Source organism: Pinus tabuliformis, chromosome X (genome assembly GCF_031772625.1).
Source record: "Pinus tabuliformis cultivar Carrire ecotype Pingquan chromosome X, CPIR1, whole genome shotgun sequence".
Lineage (NCBI taxonomy): Eukaryota > Viridiplantae > Streptophyta > Pinopsida > Pinales > Pinaceae > Pinus > Pinus tabuliformis.
The window spans coordinates 18,361,759-18,381,279 of record NC_142308.1 but is presented as its reverse complement, the minus strand read 5'-3'; the positions used below and the strand labels follow the sequence as shown (position 1 = coordinate 18,381,279).

At 40.7% G+C, this 19,521-nt stretch overlaps 1 protein-coding gene across 2 annotated transcripts in view; it reads left to right on the top strand.

Annotated features, from left to right (window-relative positions):
- Nucleotides 1-19,521, top strand: part of LOC149138109 (uncharacterized) — a 268,030-nt gene that overhangs the window by 138,737 nt on the left and 109,772 nt on the right. For both annotated transcript variants that reach the window (XM_089448335.1, XM_089448334.1), the window contains exons 4-5: nucleotides 2,785-2,895; nucleotides 3,271-3,350. In XM_089448335.1, the coding sequence (XP_089304461.1) occupies nucleotides 2,785-2,895; nucleotides 3,271-3,350 (191 nt within the window). The remainder of the gene's footprint in view (nucleotides 1-2,784; nucleotides 2,896-3,270; nucleotides 3,351-19,521) is intronic.

Below are 19,521 nucleotides of genomic sequence, written 5' to 3'. Positions count from 1 at the left end.
TTCTATGTGCCAAGTTGAAGCTAAAATTATGCCCAGATCGATTTCCTCCATTCACCAAACTTCAGAACACATGCTGCCAAAGAAATCAATGCTTCATTTTGTGCCATTCAGAGCTGGTTTATATATCCATCGCTCTGGTCTGACAGGAGATACCATGGGAAAAACCAATGGAAAATTTGATGGGAATCAAGCCGACACCAAAACCATGAGAGAATACCAGTGGAGAAGCCAAGGTTTTTGAGACAAATTTGTTTTCAGTGCTTGGCAACATTTGCATGGGCATGTAATAGAGAAATTGTGTAATTTACAGAGTGTAGACAATGAGCCAATGTAAACAATGATTACTGCACAATTTCGATAGGTTTACCCCGTATAAATCATGATTGCTTTGTTGATCAATTCAAGATTGACTTATACTTTAATCAACCACTGTTAGGCAAATATCTCCAAGCCTCTATTGTATTAGACACCTACAAGCCATGCTATTGCATTAGTAACTCATTGTTGACATCAATGCCAACAATTAGCCCCATGTGTGAACTGTAAGCTCTCTAAGGCTGAGTCATCCAACGTCAGTGCTCCAAATGTCATGTCCAATGGTGATGAGGTGTCCAAGGTGGTGTAGAAGCATGTGAAGTCCATGTTTTGGGGGTTGGCTCTCAAATGCACTTCATTGCCCCATGTGGAGACCGAAGATCTAGCTGGGGCACCACAAAGTGGGCTTTATGGGTCTCCAACGGCAAAAAGTGGCCTCCTTTTCTCTAGTGTTAAGGGATTCTTTGGTGCAACAAACCCTCCCTAGTCTCTCATGGTGAGATTATCCTCATTTGAGCTCTGAATATTGCTGCCCCTCAATCTGTATCAAGGCTAGCATGGGGGCATGCTGGGTCTAGTTGTGGCATCATGAAGAATCATCAAATCTGGGACAAAGTCAATCAATGTCTTGGGTGCTAGAGGTGCTTTGGGACATGTGCCATCCAATGATGCTGCTAGGAGGCCCAAGAGTCTCAATGCTTCACTTGTTTATGCCAATATATTTCTCTGAAGGGCTTGGGTACCTGTGGAGTAGGTGCCCAAGACCTGGACTGCTGGTCCACCTGACAAGAGCAACGAGGATTCTAGTGAAAGCAACTAGTCATCAGGGACCAAGATCATTAATGCATCTAAGTGAACCAAACTCGAATGCTATGGGCAATTTAGTACTTCAAACAAGGATCCCATTCCAAAATTAGGACCCTGATCTCGCAATGGTGTTTTCTCCCTATGTAGGGGTGGTTAAAGGTCAACCCTGTTTACCCCTAAAGGGAAGTAACATTTCCCTGGGCCACCCTTCAATTGATAGGTGTTAATGGATAGTAATGATTTTAATGAAGGGGACAAGACTTCATGGCCAAGTGCCAAAGGGACTAGCTAATCGTGATGTCCACATCCTGAGTGTATAGATGTGAGGAGGGAGCATTTGTGGAGGCATGAGTTACTAGCTCGCCTTTTACTTCTTCTTGATTTTTCCTTTTATTATAGCTCAAGGGTTAGAGCTTCCTTTATATTATGTGGCAGTTGTATTACCCCATTAAAATGAATCAATTTATTGCTTATCAAAGTTGGGACATGCAAGGGTTGCTTCATTTGATGTAATGAAGCAACATGTGCTTAAGAACAGGGTGATGGTCATATGAGTGGGGTAGAGCTCATGCTAGGCTTTTTCCCACGTGCTAAACTTAATGTCCCTGGGCATCTTTTGCATTTTGACTTTTCTTTCTTTTATTTCATTGCAGCCATGATATGTTCTTTTTGTTTCTTTTAGCTGCATCAACCTCCCAGGGCAAAGTTTCTGAACCTTACCCAGGTATGTGGACATATGAGTGCCAAATCCCAAAGAACCAATGACAAGTTGAACCCGAAGAATGGAGGTGAGATATGGGCTTGTAATGTAAGATGAAAGGTGTTAATTATGACATATGGGAAGATGGAACTACACTATCTCAATCAAGGCTTCCCAAGTAGTGCCCCTCCTATACCCAAAGGGCCTTAAGGGAGGTCCCACTAGACTAGGATCAAAGATTAACCCCCCAAGTAAGGTGAGAGAACAAGATCACAGTCAAAGTCTGTCAATCTTCCAGATCACCCCATCCAAAAACAAACAAGTATAAGCATGCAATTACAAAATGATCAAATTTCCTGTTGAGTGGAAGCCCACCTTTGTCCTAGTGCTAATTCCGGATGGGTGAGAAACAAATGGCTGATGCAAGTAGCAGAGATATATGACATATCATCAGCTAATGGTGGTTGTCAGGGTCTGTCTGGTTGTCTGGTTGACCAGCTGGCTCTCAAATGTAGGAGAAAAGTTTTCTGCTATGGGTTTACCCATTTTGGTGGGTAACAAGCCCTAAGGCTAAAAATTCATAGGGTTAAGATTTGGGAAATCTCTAGGAAAGATGTGGAATTTCTATTTTACATTAAAAGTCAAAGAAAGTGGAAATTTCTGCAGGATCCTGTTTGATATCTCCATCCATTCATTTTTTACCGGGCCTAGATACTCTGTCCAAAGTTTCCTTTTCCTACTTTTTCCATATCGTATCCTTGAAGCTAAATTTCCTTTAAGGAGAGTCTAGATGGAGAGACATGTATTTTTTTGCAAAAGAAAAAACAAAAGTTTTTTGAGATTTTATTTTTGATGCATCTTTGAGATGTTTTTCAGACCTTTTCGTATGAATTTCTTGCTTTGCTAGTTCCTTCATGTATTGGAATTATAGAGTTGTCTAATTGTCGTTTTGTTTGTTTTAGCCATTGTTGGTGATATTACCCCTTCAGATGGTGTGCCTAAGGAAGAAAAAAACCGGAGAGAGAGGAAAGCTTTGGATGAAATGTGTGGAATATTGGGTGGAGGATCGATAGGTATGTTCTGAATCTCTAAAGTTTTTAATATGAGATAATCTTTTTTCATTGTTGGCATTTGGTAGAGAATGAAATGGTCAGAGGGCAGTTTCTATTGATTACACTTCTTTTTTTGGACAAATTGATTGTCTCAGGAAATAAAACATATTTGAATTTAACGTGTGGGGTGGTTTTGAGTGATGATCTTACAGAATTGAAATATTTGTCTGTCCTGGTCTTAAATGACAAATCACACTGACAATTTACCATCAAAGCCATTTAATGAGGTCCATGGTTTAAACTTAGTTTTCAAGCTAACTAATACTTTTTATTGAGCAATTAAATTTATGAAAGAATACAGCTATAAATTCTATGCCTGTGATTTGTCTGTTGCAGCTGATGAAATATACCAGTTATGGAACGAGTATGAAGAGAATTCTTCTCCAGAAGCAAAAATTGTGAAAGATTTTGACAAGGTACATTATTCATCATTTGATTGAACTGTAACTCTAATTTTCAGAGGTAGAGTTTGTTCTCTGCGTTTTATCTATTGTATGTCAACAGAGGATTCCTAATCCGTGACCTTCAAATCTATTCAATGACATAGAAAATGAGTGATATGCAAAGATTCAAAGGACACTGTTAAGTCTGTACTGCAGATATGGGATCTGAAGCTTAATAAAAACAGCGAGCTTAAGTAAACTTTAACTATCTATTATTCTTTATTCAGAAATGACTAATGTCTATAGTATCATAAGGCGAATTCAAATGACAAATTTTACTCAAATTCTAGTTGTACCAATTTGAGACCTAAAGGTAGGTTATAGGGTACCAAGTAGATAATTTTTACTCAGGATTGACCCAGACCGTAAGAGATTATTGCAGGCTGATGAGCACTGACAAAGGTAATGGTTTCAGATAGTTGTCATATAATTTATATCATATTTGACGAAAGAAATCAAAGGACATGCCAAATATAAGATAATCTAAGATAATTTTATTGATGTCAAGCAAATGAGCACAAAATATAAGTCAATGGGATTAACAGATACAATGCAGTGTAAATCCAATGTGGGAGGGCAAAGTGACCCCTACATCAATACTGAAGTAAGAAGAAAAATAAAGGAATGCAGAGCTAAATATCTTGTTAGGAACCCATGTTACTTGGGAGCGGGAGCGACCATTTTCAGAAGCTCCCGGTTTGGGAGCGAATCCCGGAGCGATTTTTTAAAAATATATATATATATATTTTTTTATATTTTTTAATTTTTGATACATATATGTCAACAAAAACATGTAGAATGATGAATTAGATATAAAAAACATAAAAAAGCATAGATTGAACCATATAACAACAATCATCTAGAAGTTATAATCTTCATCAACCACGTCCGCAAGTTAGTAACATAGTAACATACAACATATTGAGTCTCATGATTCATCAATCTTAAAGTTTCAAGCTTTCAAAATTCAATATATAACATTTATCATCATTGATCACCAAAGTTGTACTTGTAAGCTAAGTGTAACCATTACAACAAATAATATCTAACATGAAATGAAATGTTATAAAATGAAATGAAATGAAAACTTTCAACTTTCATGAAGCATCATATTCATAATTCATTACTAATGAGTTATAATTGCCAACTTCAAACTTAAATTGTCATATATTGTTTAAAAAAATATCATAATAATTATGAAAGAGTCATAAAAGCTACTAGAAACTAGAAAAGAGAAGTAAATCTGTTATCTATTTCTTATGCTTGGGCCTCTTGCCACCACGAGAAATGTCTAATTTTTTAGTCTTGTTGCAAAATCAGGATCTTTGTCATTAATATCACCCTCCAAGCATTAATATCCAGAGGTATCTTTGTCATTACCTTTGTATCTGTATGGGGATCTTTGTCATTAATATCACCCTCTAAGCATTAACATAAGATAGAAAAAGCATAGCATGTCAAGTCAAGATTTTGTTTGAGTGATGCGTACATTTTTAGAAGGGTCATGATAGAGGAGTTCGACAACCAATGTCACTAACATCAAGGTACATAGAGGGATTGGTACTCTTGATTAAATACGAGTTCCATACCCTAATACATGACAAAATTCAATGGAAACATTGCAATCCCCCAATCCTGAAATCTTGAAAAACTGATAAGTCTGCTGGATTTTGAATGAAATCTAAAATTCTACTTTCTCCATATGAAATCCAATGAGCACGAAACCATTCTCAAACATCTTGAGTCATTTCATGGTAATGTTAAAAATTTAAGTAAAAGGATGAAAATGAAAATTAAAGAAAATGTCACTTTTACTTTAAGAATTTAACATTACCATGAATAGCATATCAATACTAGGGCCTAGACTTGATCATTAAGCTGCCCCACTCAAAAACTATTTGTTTCTTTCAAAAAAAATTGCATTTCGAACATTACTACAAAAAAAAATTGCAAAAAATGCAAAACGCTCCCGAAAAGGCAGGGAGCGAATTTTTTTTTAGGAAGCGCGCTCTCGAAATCGCTCCCTTTTCGGGAGCGATTTCGGGAGCGCGCTCCCGACCCGCTCCCGAGTCGCTCCCGCCCGGAGCGCGGATTGGGAGCGGGTGCGAGGGGGGGGGGCGCTCCCCCGCAACTATGTTAGGAACTATAGACATAGGAAAGTGTGGATACTGTCATATATTAAAAAGACTAGAGACTGAGGATCTTGGTACTGTGCAAGAAGATGGAAAGAAAATGTCAGATTCTGCCAGTTCTGATGACCAAGGGTGAGGTAGGGAATCTATCTATGGGCTCGCTGTTGTTATTGTCAATCAATTGACCCTAAGTTGAAGCCTTAGTGTAAAATTGGGTTTGCTAGCCCTAGAATTGCCTAGGGTTGATGACATTATCCCTAGGGAGGGATTTCCAACCATGCAAATTTCTAGATTTTGACCTTTTAATGCTCGACAAGGTAGAAAGTCCTCTAACTAGCTCAATGCTGATGCCCTAGTTGAATTCGGCCTCAAACTCTAACTCGAGCAGCTTGCCTTGAAGGGCCGAAAGTTTCGGGGCTAAAAATTTCAAGGTCGACATTTTAGGGCAAAAAATTTCAGGGCCAAAATTTTAGCAAGAGAAGAAAAAGAAGAGATTTTGAAGTTTTTTGATCTTTTGATCATCTATTTGGAGGCCAGTGCCTATTTTTTGGGTGATGGGGTCTAAGGGAAATTTACTATGGAGATATCAACCCCTGAAGAGAGTAATGGGGAAACCCTAGTTTTTCACTTTCAAAACCCTAGCTATCACTCTACGAGGGGATATAACCAAGAGAAAATATCTCAAGGAGGTTCGCTAGGGATGTACAAGATTCTCCATTTACTATATACAATATTTCACCAAAATTCCATAAAAAGATATGCAATTGAACAAGAACAAAGAAAACCCTAGCAAACATATTGCATGCAATAATCATGAAAAGATATTCAACAAAAGTACTCAAAAGATATCCATGAATAATCCTTCATTATCCCAAAGTAACATCTCCACAACAAGGACCAGTCTCCAATAGCAAAATATCCACAAAGATCACATCTCCACAAGAGTACAATGCTACAAGAGCTAGTGTGAAATCTCCAAGGAGACCGAAATAGTCCGCAAGTGATGTTGAAATACAACGAGGTGACCTATATTTGTATGAGATCTGCCTCAACCAATTTTTAGCCTATGAAGCCCATAAACAAGTTTGACAATGAGTAAACATAAAATAATCCTTGGGTTACAAGCCAACCTGCTAGCTCAATGTAAAATTATGTCACAAAAGACCCACACGTGTGAGCCACAGGCTTCTAGATGATGAAGTGATGCCCTTTTTGGGCTCAAGATGCTATTAGATGGTGAGCATAAGGCTAAAAGTGTGTCTATGTGTCATGAGCATCCATCATTTGAGGAGTATCCCTCAAATCCAACCTCAAAGCAACTCCAGGGGTCCCAAATCCAACTGGGGTGTCACCATGTCATCTCCATGGGTCTCCAGTGGTCAATAGAATGCCTCCTCTCTCTAGTGTTAGGGCTCCATCAGGTGCAACAAGTCCTCCCTAAGCATCCCATGGAAGACCATACTCATCTGGGCTTTGAATCATGGCCTGCCCATCAAGTAGTGTCAAGGCCAATTTGGGGGCATGCTAGGTCCAATGGTGCAATCATCAAGAATCCTCTATGCTGGGTAAAAGAAGATCAACGTCCTGTGTCCTACGGGTGCTCTGGGACATGCATCATCTGCTCAAGTCATCATAATTCCCAACACCCTGATGTAAGTGATCAATGTTGTATTTGTTAAGTCATCAACCTCCCTGAAAGGCCTAGGCTGTTGTGGACTGCTGAGAAATCTAGGGTAGAAATAGTTAAAAGATTTCTCTGCTTGATAAATGCTTGTGATATACTTTACTTCTTAGCTTATAGTCTTTTCTTTGTTATGTTATTATTGTGTTCTTTTCATCAAGACAATTACCAATATGCACAATAAAAGACAAGTGACATAGTAGGTAGGCTTGTCAGCTAGGGCCAAAACCTCTCACTTCTTGAGAGGAAAACCCGATCAAAATTCTTCTTCTAGATCTTCAATTGATGAGTACCAAGGCCATGACAAAGACCCTTGACTCTAATATCTTCCCAAGAACCTTGTCACTAACCTTGATGCTTTGACTCTTCCCTTTATCGACTTTCTTCTTGATCTCGAACTGTGCTCCTCATCTCCTTCTAGAGAAACTTGGTCTCTATCCTTCACATTGCTTCTTCTCGACTTCCTCTAGAGAAACTCGGTCTTTATGATCTCATTGGCTTCCTCTAGAGAATCTTAGTCTCTAGATATCTATCTTTGTCACCCAAAACAAGTACCCCAGAAGAACCCTTCCAGAAGAATCCTTTTTTCACTATCCCAGAAGGAACTCTTCCTTCGCTATCCCAGAAGAAACTTATCCTTCGCTTGCCAGAAGAAACTCTCCTTCGTTGACCCCAAAAGAAACCTTCTTTGCTATGCCAAGAAGAATCCTCCTTCGCTATGCCTAGAAGAATCCTATCTTCGCACTTTCCTTTTAGCCTCATCTTCACACTACTTCTTCACCTCTTCTTTGCACTTCTGCTTGTCGAGATGCTTGTCGAGTTGCTTTCCTCCAAGTGAGGCCGAGTGTGGCTATATATACACTTCATCTCATGTCCTTTAGGCCGGCATAATCACAAGTAGTTAGGCTGGCTTCTTCTAGCATGTTCTTCCATCATTGTAGGCCGACTTGAAGAGTGTAAGTGACAAGGTCTCGGAGGATACTTTACATAGACAAGATTGACCTTTTACAAAGTGTAACATGACTTCATTACATGACAATGATCATTTTATGACTAGATGACAAATAATTCCTAAAGACTCTCAATGGGAGTCTTTACCCAAAAATAAAATCTCTTGCTCATGAAACCCATGAAGCAAGTAAAACAATAATTTTATATTTCGCTTTTACATCTCATTACATAAAATCATAATTACATGTCATTATGAAGACCGAACCTAATCACACTTTTCAACACTCCCTCTTGACTAGGGAGGTATTCATAATGGTACTTGGACTTTCTCAATCTGAAGAATTTCTCATAAGAAAAATTCGGATTGGTAACTCATTTGTATAGCATCATATCAAGCAGCATTGTTACATTGCAAGGCTTTGACTAACAATTCCATCTCTCCACAACATCTAAGCTCAATGCTGGAGAGACCAATGATTTATAGACACTCTCATCATTGTCTCTCTCGACACATCCCCTACCTGGGTGCTCAGGGTGTGTTCCATGAGGACTATTCTTATCTTGGACTCCCCAACCCTTAAAGTATATCGTTCCTCCACGACTACTCTTCTGTTGTATGCTCTATCTCATCCTCAAAGAGTATCGAATGCCAAATGATTACCCAACCCTCTATTTTGTCTTCCTAGGTGAAGACCAAAATGACGTGTCTATCTCTCCCTCTTAGATAGGGAGGACATATTCCAATAAAGGAATGTACTCATTCCTACAAAAGGAATGTACCTAAGCTCCCTTTTGGCTTAGGAATTTTCAAGTTTCTTCCAAGTGAGAAACTTTCCAGGTTCCCTCTTAATTAGTGACCTACAACAGCTTCTCAGGTGGAGATGACGGGACAATCAACTGCTTGAAGAACTCCTCTTTTCTTCGATGTCATACTTTTCTTTTTTTGTTGTGGAGTCTTCATCTTTTGGGGACTTCTTCATAGGGAACAGAGCATCCATCACTTTCATCCATGAGTTAGTCATGTCCTTATTTCATTAGAAAGTGATCCATCAATTTTCCATCTGGTTTTGCTTCATGTCATGCTGCTTTCTTCATGCCATATTTTCTGGAAGAATCTTACATCCTTCTCTATGGTCTTCTTGGAAATCATCCATAGTTCTTCCCTTTGGCAGTCCTACATAAGCCCATCCAGATATTAGTTCAAAAATAATAAATGAGCACTTAAATCAAACATTACCTTTGTGATGGTTTTTCATCATGACATCTTCCTGTAGGTATGAGCATCCTGCATGCATGTTGACACATCTCTCAAAGATATCCATTATCAAGGGTCTCCATCTTTTTCCGACTCTCATCAAAGCCTTCATATCTTTCTGGGAGATATTCCAGTCAACTCTTCTTGGTCTCGGGTGTTGAGTGCCTTCTACCTTTGTTGCATATTTTACGATCTCTTCCTTTCTTTCACACACTTCATTCCCAGGAGCTTCCAATTAGAGTTCCTTAATTGTAGTCAGCTTCGTTGTGATTCATATGAGAACATATTATGTTGATTTCATCTAGTGTGACTTATGTTTTTCTGCAATCTTTCAGAGGAGGAGATCCTTTCTTCATTTGATCATGTTTCCCAAGATGGAAATAGTGATCCATATTATTTGCAACCATATGACATGACTTTCATAATAACCTATGTAAGCATACATACCTCATCTTTACTTTCAGTCATACAAACTTTCTATAGCAGCTTCATTTGAATGAAAAAACTTTATCCTTTAGACCTGCTTCATTGCTATGACATCATGCCATCATTCCTTGAATCCCACGAGTTGGAATTCATGATGAAACACTTGCTTTCTTTCTAGATCGGTGAATCCTTTGATAAGGATTCCATCAGAGAAACTTGAGGATCTTTCATATCCTTACCCAGTAGATGTTTCCTTATTCGATCATGACCTCTACTTCTTTCTATAAGTATCACTTGAGATTTCAATGAGGTTTCCAAGAGCCCTTATTCTTTATAATCAATAGAATTTATTCCAGACATTCTTTCTGCTTCTCATGTCAAGAGCTCTTACTTCTAATGCTTCTACCGTGATGCTATAATCTGATGCATCCTATCTTATTTACACTGCTTCCTATTTATAAATTACAAGTGGAAAGTACCTTCTAGTGAAGAAGATCATCTCAGTGATAGTAGAGATCTTTTGCTTCTTCCTTCTTAAGCTTCTTTGTCTCAGGTTCTTTCACTTCCTCGGTAATATGGGCTTCTTCCCTAACCCTCTTGTCCTTCTTATGTTTAGGACAATCTCTTTTATAGTGCCCAAGTTCCTGACATCCATAACATCTTATCTTAACCATGTTCTTCTTTTTCTTTGGAGGACCAAACTTTCCAATTTTTCCTTTTCTTTTTGTCATTGATTGATCCCTTCTATCTGATCTTTTGTTACTTTCTTTCTTCAATCCGTCTTCTTTTGCCTTGTAGAGAAACCATAATTTGATGAATGAGATAGTTTCCTCTTCCTTCGTAGTTATGAGGTTACCTTGTTCATCAGTGAATGCATTTAGAATAACGTAGTTCATTTCTTTATCAGATACCATCTCTCCTAGATCTTCCAATTGACCTTTTATTTGATATGCTTTTGAAAGGGATGACGATATTCCTTCATCCTTTGACACCTTCAATTTATAATAGATCAGATCTAAGTGATATGGTCTTTTCTATCACGTTTTCAGAGAAAAGTTCTACCAGCTTATCATATATTTCTTTAGATGTCTCCAGCTCGGCTACATAGGGAATGAGAGGATCTTTAATAGTTTCCTTAAGAATCTTTTGAGCCTTGAGATCCCTTTCCATGTAGTTAGATAATGCTTGTTCTTCGGATGGCTTGGAGACCTTTGCATGGGCATGATCAATGACTTCATTTTCTTCAAGGACTATGTCTATCCTTCTTTTCCATACAAGGAAGTTTGATATCCCAACTAGCTTATGGTTCTCCTTGAAACATGAAGTCATTTTTACTAGATTAGATTATAAGAAAAAGGTACTTACTTGTGAAGATAGAATCTTCAACTTGATAATGACGAACTTGTTGCTTCAGATGATCCTTTTCGGAAGGTTCTTTCTTTGTTGAGGGAAGACTGCCTTCTTTAGGATGATTTTCTTCCAAATGAGATCCTTGCTTCAATAACGAGAAAATTGCTTTTCGATCTAACCTTCCTTAGATTTGAAGAGCTTCCACTCCTTTGGTGATGTATGAGTGATGATCTTTGAAGTGCTTCTAGGGTTTCGGTCTTTCTTCCTGCTTCCTTTTTGAAGATAATTTCAAGACTCTTGCTAGAGTATATTTATTCGATCTAGGGTTTTGGTAGATCTTGATTTCTTGCTTGGTGTTCTTTGACTTACTTTGATCCTTCTTTGAAGCTCGATTCTCGTGTGTCTGCTTGCTTTGCATGCCCCTTCATGACTTCAACACCTAAGCTCTGATACCATTTTGAGAAATCTAGTGTAGAAATAGTTAAAAGATTTCTCTGCTTGATAATTGCTTGTGATATACCTTTAATTCTTAGCTTATAGTCTTTTCTTTGTTATGTTATTATTGTGTTCTGTTCATCAAGACAATTACCAATATGCACAATAAAAGACAAGTGACACAGTATGTAGGCTTGTCAACCAGGGCCAAAACCTCTCACCTCTTGAGAGGAAAACCCGATCAAAATTCTTCTTCTAGATCTTCAATTGACGAGTACCAAGACAATGACAAGGACCCTTGACTCTGGTATCCTCCCAAGAACCTTTACACTAACCTTGATGCTTTGCCTCTTCCCTTTATCGACTTTTTTCTTGATCTCGAACTGCTCCCCTTGGCTCCTTCTAGAGAAACTCGATCTCTATCCTTCAGACTGCTTCTTCTCGATTTCCTTTAGAAATACTCGGTCTCTATGATCTCACTGGCTTCCTCTAGAGAATCTTGGTCTCTAGATCTCTATCTCTGTCACCTAGAGCAAGTAACCTAGAAGAACCCTTCCAGAAGAGTTCTTTCTTCGCTATCCTAGAAGAAACTCTTCCTTTGCTATCCCAGAAGAAACTTCTCCTTCGCTTGCCCAGAGGAAACTCTCCTTCGTTGACCCCAGAAGAAACCTTCTTTGCTATGCCTAGAAGAATCCTCCTTCGCTATGCCTAGAAGAATCCTCCTTCGCTATGCCCAAAAGAATCCTATCTTCGCACTTTCCTTTTAGCCTCTTCTTCGCACTACTTCTTCACCTCTTATTCGCACTTCTGTTGGTCGAGATGCTTGTTGAGTTGCTTTCCTCTAAGTGAGGCCGAGTGTGGCTATATATACACTTCATCTCATGCCCTTTAGGCCGACATGATCACAAGTAGTTACGCTGACTTCTTCTAGCATGTTCTTCCATCAAGGCATGATGCATCTGTCTCTTCAGTCCTGACTGCTACTAGCCTCTACACTGTCATTGAAGAATTTTCGCTGCTGGTAACTATGCATTGTGCCACTCTGCACTACTGTCAACTTTGCACTTCTCTCCTCAACACCTGACTACTACTAGTATACAACCATCACTTTGGAATTTGATTGCATATCTGACACTCATCCATCCTGCTACTGAATACTGTGGGACCCCCGTAGCAAGGTAATGATCCATGATGTGGACTCCTCAAGGATCTAGCCCAAATCTTTAGCTCTCTAGGGCTACAACACCAAATCACCCCACCTCACTCCTGGAGGTATATCTGCGAACATAGCAAACTCTTTGTCTAACATAGAGGAAAGCTTGTCTATCTTAGCTGACGTTGCCTCCTTGTCCTGCTTCTCCTGCTTGTCCTTCTTCTTGAGAGGACATTGGGTACTGTAGTGGCCAAACTCGCCACACCTGAAGCACTTGACCTTTGACAAGTCTTTCTTCTTCTTCTTCTGTTCCCCCTGCCCCTGAATGGGATCCTTAGATGCTAGGGCCACATTTTCCTCCTCCTTCACACCCTTCGATCTGCTACTACTGCTGCCACTGATGGAGCTCTTCAGCAGAGCTCACCTCAACCCCTCCTCCTACAAGTCGGACCACATTCTGTCCCAGTCTGGTAGCCTATCTCTACCCAATATGCTTTGGACAAAAACTTACCAATCCTCTCAAACACTATTTAGTGCCAACCGTACTAACTCTGAAGGTTGAGGTGCTACCCCAACAACTGCAAGCTAGTCTCGAACCTCTTGAATTCTTTCGAGGAAGGGATCTATGCCCTCTCCTTTCTACATACTGATGCATCTCAAATTCTCTTCTGGGAACATCTTCCGTTGCTTGGAAGTACTTTGGTATAGCGTGGAGAGAGCATCCAACATCTCTTTGGTCATTCCCTTGGCCGTTATATGTGGGACTATATCATCTCGGACTCCATCTAGGATCAACCGCTTCGCCTTCGCCATTTGCTTCTTGTACTCCTTGAGTTGATTTGCATCCTAGGGAACTGCTACCACATTGTCTATGTAGGATTTCATGCCATATTCATCTAGAAGGAAGGACATCCTAGCCTTCTAGATGACATAGTTGGAGGAACCCTCCAACCTATCTTGATCTCTAAGCCTGGCTGTGGCTTGTGGAAATTTCTAATTCTGACACATTAGAAATCCCTACTGCAATATATGGTTTATTATCTCCTACTTGTTCATTCCATTAACAAGTTATTTATTAATATAAATACCGAAATAACCACAAATGTAGCCTTCACACATATACAGATCAACAATTGAAATAACTGAGACAATCACACAAGGGACACCGTTATTTTTGGACAATCATCCCCAGAAAAACCCAATGTGGGAAAATCGGTGCAGCAGATATAAGGGTTTTATTATTATGCAATTTCTGAATACAACTAGGGTGCCAAAAATGGCTCACCCAACAGAGAATGCCCTCGGAAATAGTACCTCTCTTTGGAGACAGATATTCCGGCTAATCAATCACCGAATGAACGATCCTACAACAACAATGGCAGCGCCTTAGCTGGACAACGAAAGCTACTCCAAGCTTCTCTGCTGCCCGGCGTCACTATGCAGGGACTGTGTCACCCTTCCCGGCTCACCAGCACTCGGTTTGCCCCACGAAAATTCTCCCGGTGCTGCCTCTTGGCCCTGCGTCAGCTTTGCTAGCCTCTGCGTCAGCCCTCAGACCCTCTAAGTCACCCACGTTGGCCTCTTCAGCCTCTGCGTAACTCCCAACTACCGCTGCGTGGCTCCCAACTGCCTCTGCGTCAGCCTTCCCAAGCTATGCGCTGTGTCTCTGGCACTATCTCTGCCTCTTTGCTATGTATTCTCGGTCTCGTGCTGAACTGCCCCTCGCTGCAACAGATCACTGGTTCGATTCTCTTAGCAAACCCCGCTCCAGAAAATCGAACTGACTGATCAATTTGGTGTATCTCCAACTGACCCTGAAGCCTCTTCTTATACTTTTTCTGTTGAGTCTTCAATGGCCGAGATTAAGTCCCTATTCAACGACTAAGATTAGATTTGGCTTGATCCATGTCATTTAGAACATTCTTACCCAGTTTTATATTAATACCCATCAATATCTCTCCAACAGGGTGGAATTTCCTGAAACCATTTTTGGGTCTTGGAGATCTTATGTGCCTTAGCCTCTCCACCAATTTTCATAGCTAGAGCACATCCGATGCTACCACAAATCAACACTCCCTCTTAGCGAGGAATGTGCTCTAATAATGCTCCACCACTGAAACATCACACTGATCCTTCCGCACCGGTACCTGTGCTGATGCTTGGCTTGTTGCCTCACATCATCTGCACTGCTACTTTCTATATTGCTGCCCATGACATTGCCACTACCACTGCTACATCTGTACTGCAACTCCCTCTCAATATGCTGCCCATGCTGCCCCTAGCACTAGCACTGCTAACTGCTGCACTGCAACTCAGTTACCGAGAAGTAAGTAACTGATCTACCCAAATATTGACATCCCTATGAGTCTGGAAGCCTCATGAAACTGAAGTTGCCTCTGCAGCTATACTGTGCTTCTTCTGCTGCCACTGCGCTGTTGCATACACCTCTGTGCCTCTCGCACTGCTACAACCTCCACTGCACTGCCTCAGATTTCTGCACCTAAGCACTACCTTGCTTCTCCACTACACTTCGCTCCACCTGACCTTTGTCATTCCGCTACTGTCATTAAGGGCTCCCGTAGCTGGATATGATCCAAGAGTTTGGGCACCTCAAGGATCCTGCCCCTAGTTTGTAGTCCTCCTGACTACAACTCGATGTCACCCCAGCTCTTCTCTAGAGGTGCATGAGCACTCATGGCATAGTCTTCATTAGTATCGGCTTTGTTTTCCGCCTTAGCTGGAGGTGCCTTAGAATCAGAAGCCTCTCCCTTGTTTTTCTTCTTGGGACACTGGAATGCATAATGTCCAAGCTCCCCACAATGGAAGCACTTCACCTTGGAGATATCCTTCATCTTCCTCTTCCCTTGTTGTCCTGCAAATGCTAGAGCTGCATCCTCCTCCTCCTCTCTCTTGAGTCGACTTCCCTTCCCACTACTCCCTGCCTTTGTCAACCTCCTGATCTCTTCTTGGCGAAGAGCTGCCCACATCTCCGCCCAACTTGGAAGAGTAGCCCTGCCCAAAATACTTTGGAAAAATTTCTCCCACTCCTCGGAGACTGCATTCAGGGCAGTCCTAACCATAAATTTTGGATCCGGTGTAGACCCCACGGAAGTAAGCTGACCACGAATCTCCTGCAACCTGAGAAGGAATGGATCTATTTGCTCTCCCATTTGCATTTGATATGATAGCAACTGATTTTCCAATAGCATCTTCTGCTGCACGGAAGTGCCCTGATACAAGGTCGTCAAAGTATCCCACATCTCCTTTGTTGTGTTCTTTTCAGCAATATGTGGTATGACATGATCTTTTACCTCGTCTAGGATCATGCACTTTTCCCTCGCCATTGCATCCTCATACTTCTCATTCTCAAGTGGGTCGACGGTTCTCAAGGCAAAGTCCTTGATGCGATGTCGATCCATGACTGCCAAGATCCTGGCCTTCCAGATGACAGGAAGCCCCGTCCAACCTGTGTTGATCTCTCATTTTGTTCACTGCCATTTTAGCTCCTCTTCTGGACTCCTTCTGAGTTTTGACTTCCCTCCTAAAAATCTTCCTCTAAGTCTTGATTTCCCTCCTGGAAATCCTCTGGCCAACTGTCAAATCACTCCTCTCCAATCCTCCTTGCAACTGCAACTCGAATATGGATTTCTTGGCTAGAAATCCGTCAAGGTAGCGACTCCCTCTAACTTGGTTTCGTCTCCTTAGACATTGTTCTGCTTTGACAGAAACAACATCCCACCAGCTCCTCAAATCACAATCTGCCCATAGCTCCCCAAGTCCCAGCAACCGAAGAACTGAGCCTTTTAGGCTCTGCACAATCCCGCCAACGGCTGAATCTACACCTCCTGGACACAGAGTCTATCCTTCCTCATTGAGAAAGATGACTGGGCGTTACGTAGATTTGATCTACCCCTCTGCCTCTGTGCTGACCCTCCTCCTGGCTCGAAATGATGACGCAAACTCTGTGTCACTTCCTCTCTTGCTGCTTCTGCTCTAGAACAACGCTGTCTCTCGAGACAACTGCTATTGTTGCAAATTTCAGATTTCTACTGGTGCCTTCAGTCCTGTGATCTGCAACCCTCTGATACCATGTGGAAATTTCTAATTCTGACACATTAGAAATCCCTACTGCAATATCTGGTTTATTATCTCCTACTTGTTCATTCCATTAACAAGTTATTTATTAATATAAATACCGAAATAAACACAAATGCAACCTTTACACATATACAGATTAGCAACTGAAATAACTGAGACAATCACACAAGGGACACTATTATTTTTGGACAATCGTCCCCGAAAAAACCCAATGCGGGAAAACCAGTGCAACAGATATGAGGGTTTTATTATTATGCAGTTTCTGAATACAACTAGGGTGCCAAGAATGGCTCATCCAACAAAGAATGCCCTCGGCAGTAGTACCTCTCTTCGGAGACAGATATTCGGGCTGATCAATCACCAGATGAACGAACCTACAACAACAATGTCAGCTCCTTAGCTGGACAACGAAAGCTGCTTCAAGCTTCTCTGCTGCTTTGTGTCACTCTGTAGGAACTGCGTCACCCTTCTCGGCTCACCAACACTTATTCTGCCCCACGAAAAGTCTCTCGGCGTTGCCTCTTCTCCCTGTGTTGGCTCTGCTAGCCTCTGCGCAGCTACTAAAGCCTCTGCGTTAGCCCTCAGACCCTCTGCATCACCCATGCTGGCCTCTTCAACCTCTGCGTAGCTCCCAGCTGCCTTTGCGTTAGCCTTCCCAGGCTTTGCGCTATGTCTTTGGCACTATCTCTACTTCTTTGCTATGTATTCTTGGCTTCGTGCCAAACTGCTTCTCGCTGCAACAGATCACTGGTTCGATTCTCTCAGTAAACTCCGCTCCAGAAAATTGAATTGACTGATCAATTTGGTGTATCTCCAACTAACCCTCAAGCTTCCTCTTATACTTTTCCTGTTGAGTCTTCAACGGCTGAGATTAAGTCCCTAATAAAGGACTAAGATTGGCTTGATCCATGTCATTTAGAACTTTCTCACCCTGTTTTATATTAATACCCATTAATATTTTAATTTTCTTAAGTTTAGACTTAGGAACCCCATTAAAAATATTGATTATTTTAATATCCCTCCAAACGGGTGGAATTCCCCAAAACCATTTATGGGTCTTGGAGATCTTATGTGTCTTAGCCTCTCCACCAATTTTCATGGCTAGAGCACATCCGGTGCTACCACAAATCAACATGTCCATCCTTGAAATTGTCGAAAACTCCCTCTTTCTCTCTGCTCGACTGCTGCTCTGCTACTCACACTCTCCCCTGGAGTGCACAAATCTGCTAGCTGCTAGTGCCAATCTGCAACTGAAATTCGAACTTTTGAGACTCAAAGCTCCTTGAGGGAAAGTGTGCAATTTCTCTTCCACCTGACACTGATTCTGCAATTGCAAACTGCTGCAAAACTCTCTGCGTCCAACGAAAAATCTGCTCTGTGAAAATTTGAGTTGTTGCTGCTCCCTCTGACTCCTGGAATCACCCTTTTGGGAAAATTAACACTGCAACTGAAGATCAAACTTCTGCCTCAGCAATTCGGCCTGCCTGTCAAGGAACTGCACAACCTCTGAGAATTTCAGCTCGCTGCTCCCTCGGAATAACGAAATTCTCTCCTCTGCTTTAGAGCTTCTCGGTTGATCACTTACGCTCTGATATCATGTGAAAATTTCATCTATTACAACAACTGGAAATTATTTTTCTAATTGTTAATTTATTTAACAATTTATTTGCTGTCTGCTACGACAAATATCAAATAATTCACACTGTGATTTTCACAAATAAAACTGTGGAAGAAAATAGCGCTGGAAACTGACAAAATCTTGCACACACAAAAAATCGAGACAATTATTTTTGAACAAATGTCCCCGGAAAATCCCAACTTGAGAAAACCAGTGCAACAACTAAGGGTTTTATTATTATGCAACAGTAAGAAATTCTGAGTACAGTAATCTGGATGCCGAAATTTGGCTATCGTGTAGAGAAAATACTGACAAAAATATCTAGAGGGAAATTACCCTCACTCCGGGCAATTCCAACAATTCAAGCTCCCATAGTTAGCTTCAAGGGCTTGTCATTGAGTCTACAAGTCTAGGGAGTCTTTTTCATTTATGAATGACCATTCTTGGGCATGTTACATATTGTAAAGAAAATTATTTGAGTCATAATAAGTGTCAAAATGACCCTCCAAGACCTTGTCAGGTGTTATCATCAGGTCGGCCTGTTAGTGTCAGTATTTGCATACTGCCATTAGTGATAAAAAATCCTCTTTTCATATCATATTAGGGTCCCATTCTGAAATTTTTGTCATTCCACTAGGTCGTCATGCAAAAATTTGGTCACTGAAGGTTGAATTAGGGTTTCCTTTACTCCTTTTAGAAATTTACCCCTTGTTGGCTCATTTCAACCTTGCTGAGTATCCATTGTCCATAAAGTTAATGACATCATGCCATCACATTAGTCATGTCATCTTGAAATTCAGTCCTTCAAGGTCTCATTAGGTCTTTTAGGGTTTTTCAAGGTTTCATTAGGTCATTAGGGTTTCCAAGGTTCCAATAAAACTCCATTCCATTGCATAAGACCAGCAAGTAAAGGGTGATCAAATAACATCTCTTCACCATGTGAAGATGATTTGTAAAGAGAAATTCTTATTTCATCATGTAATTTTATGTTCACTATATGTAATAAGTACTGTTCCTAAGCTGCCAACTCAATCTCTATAAGCCA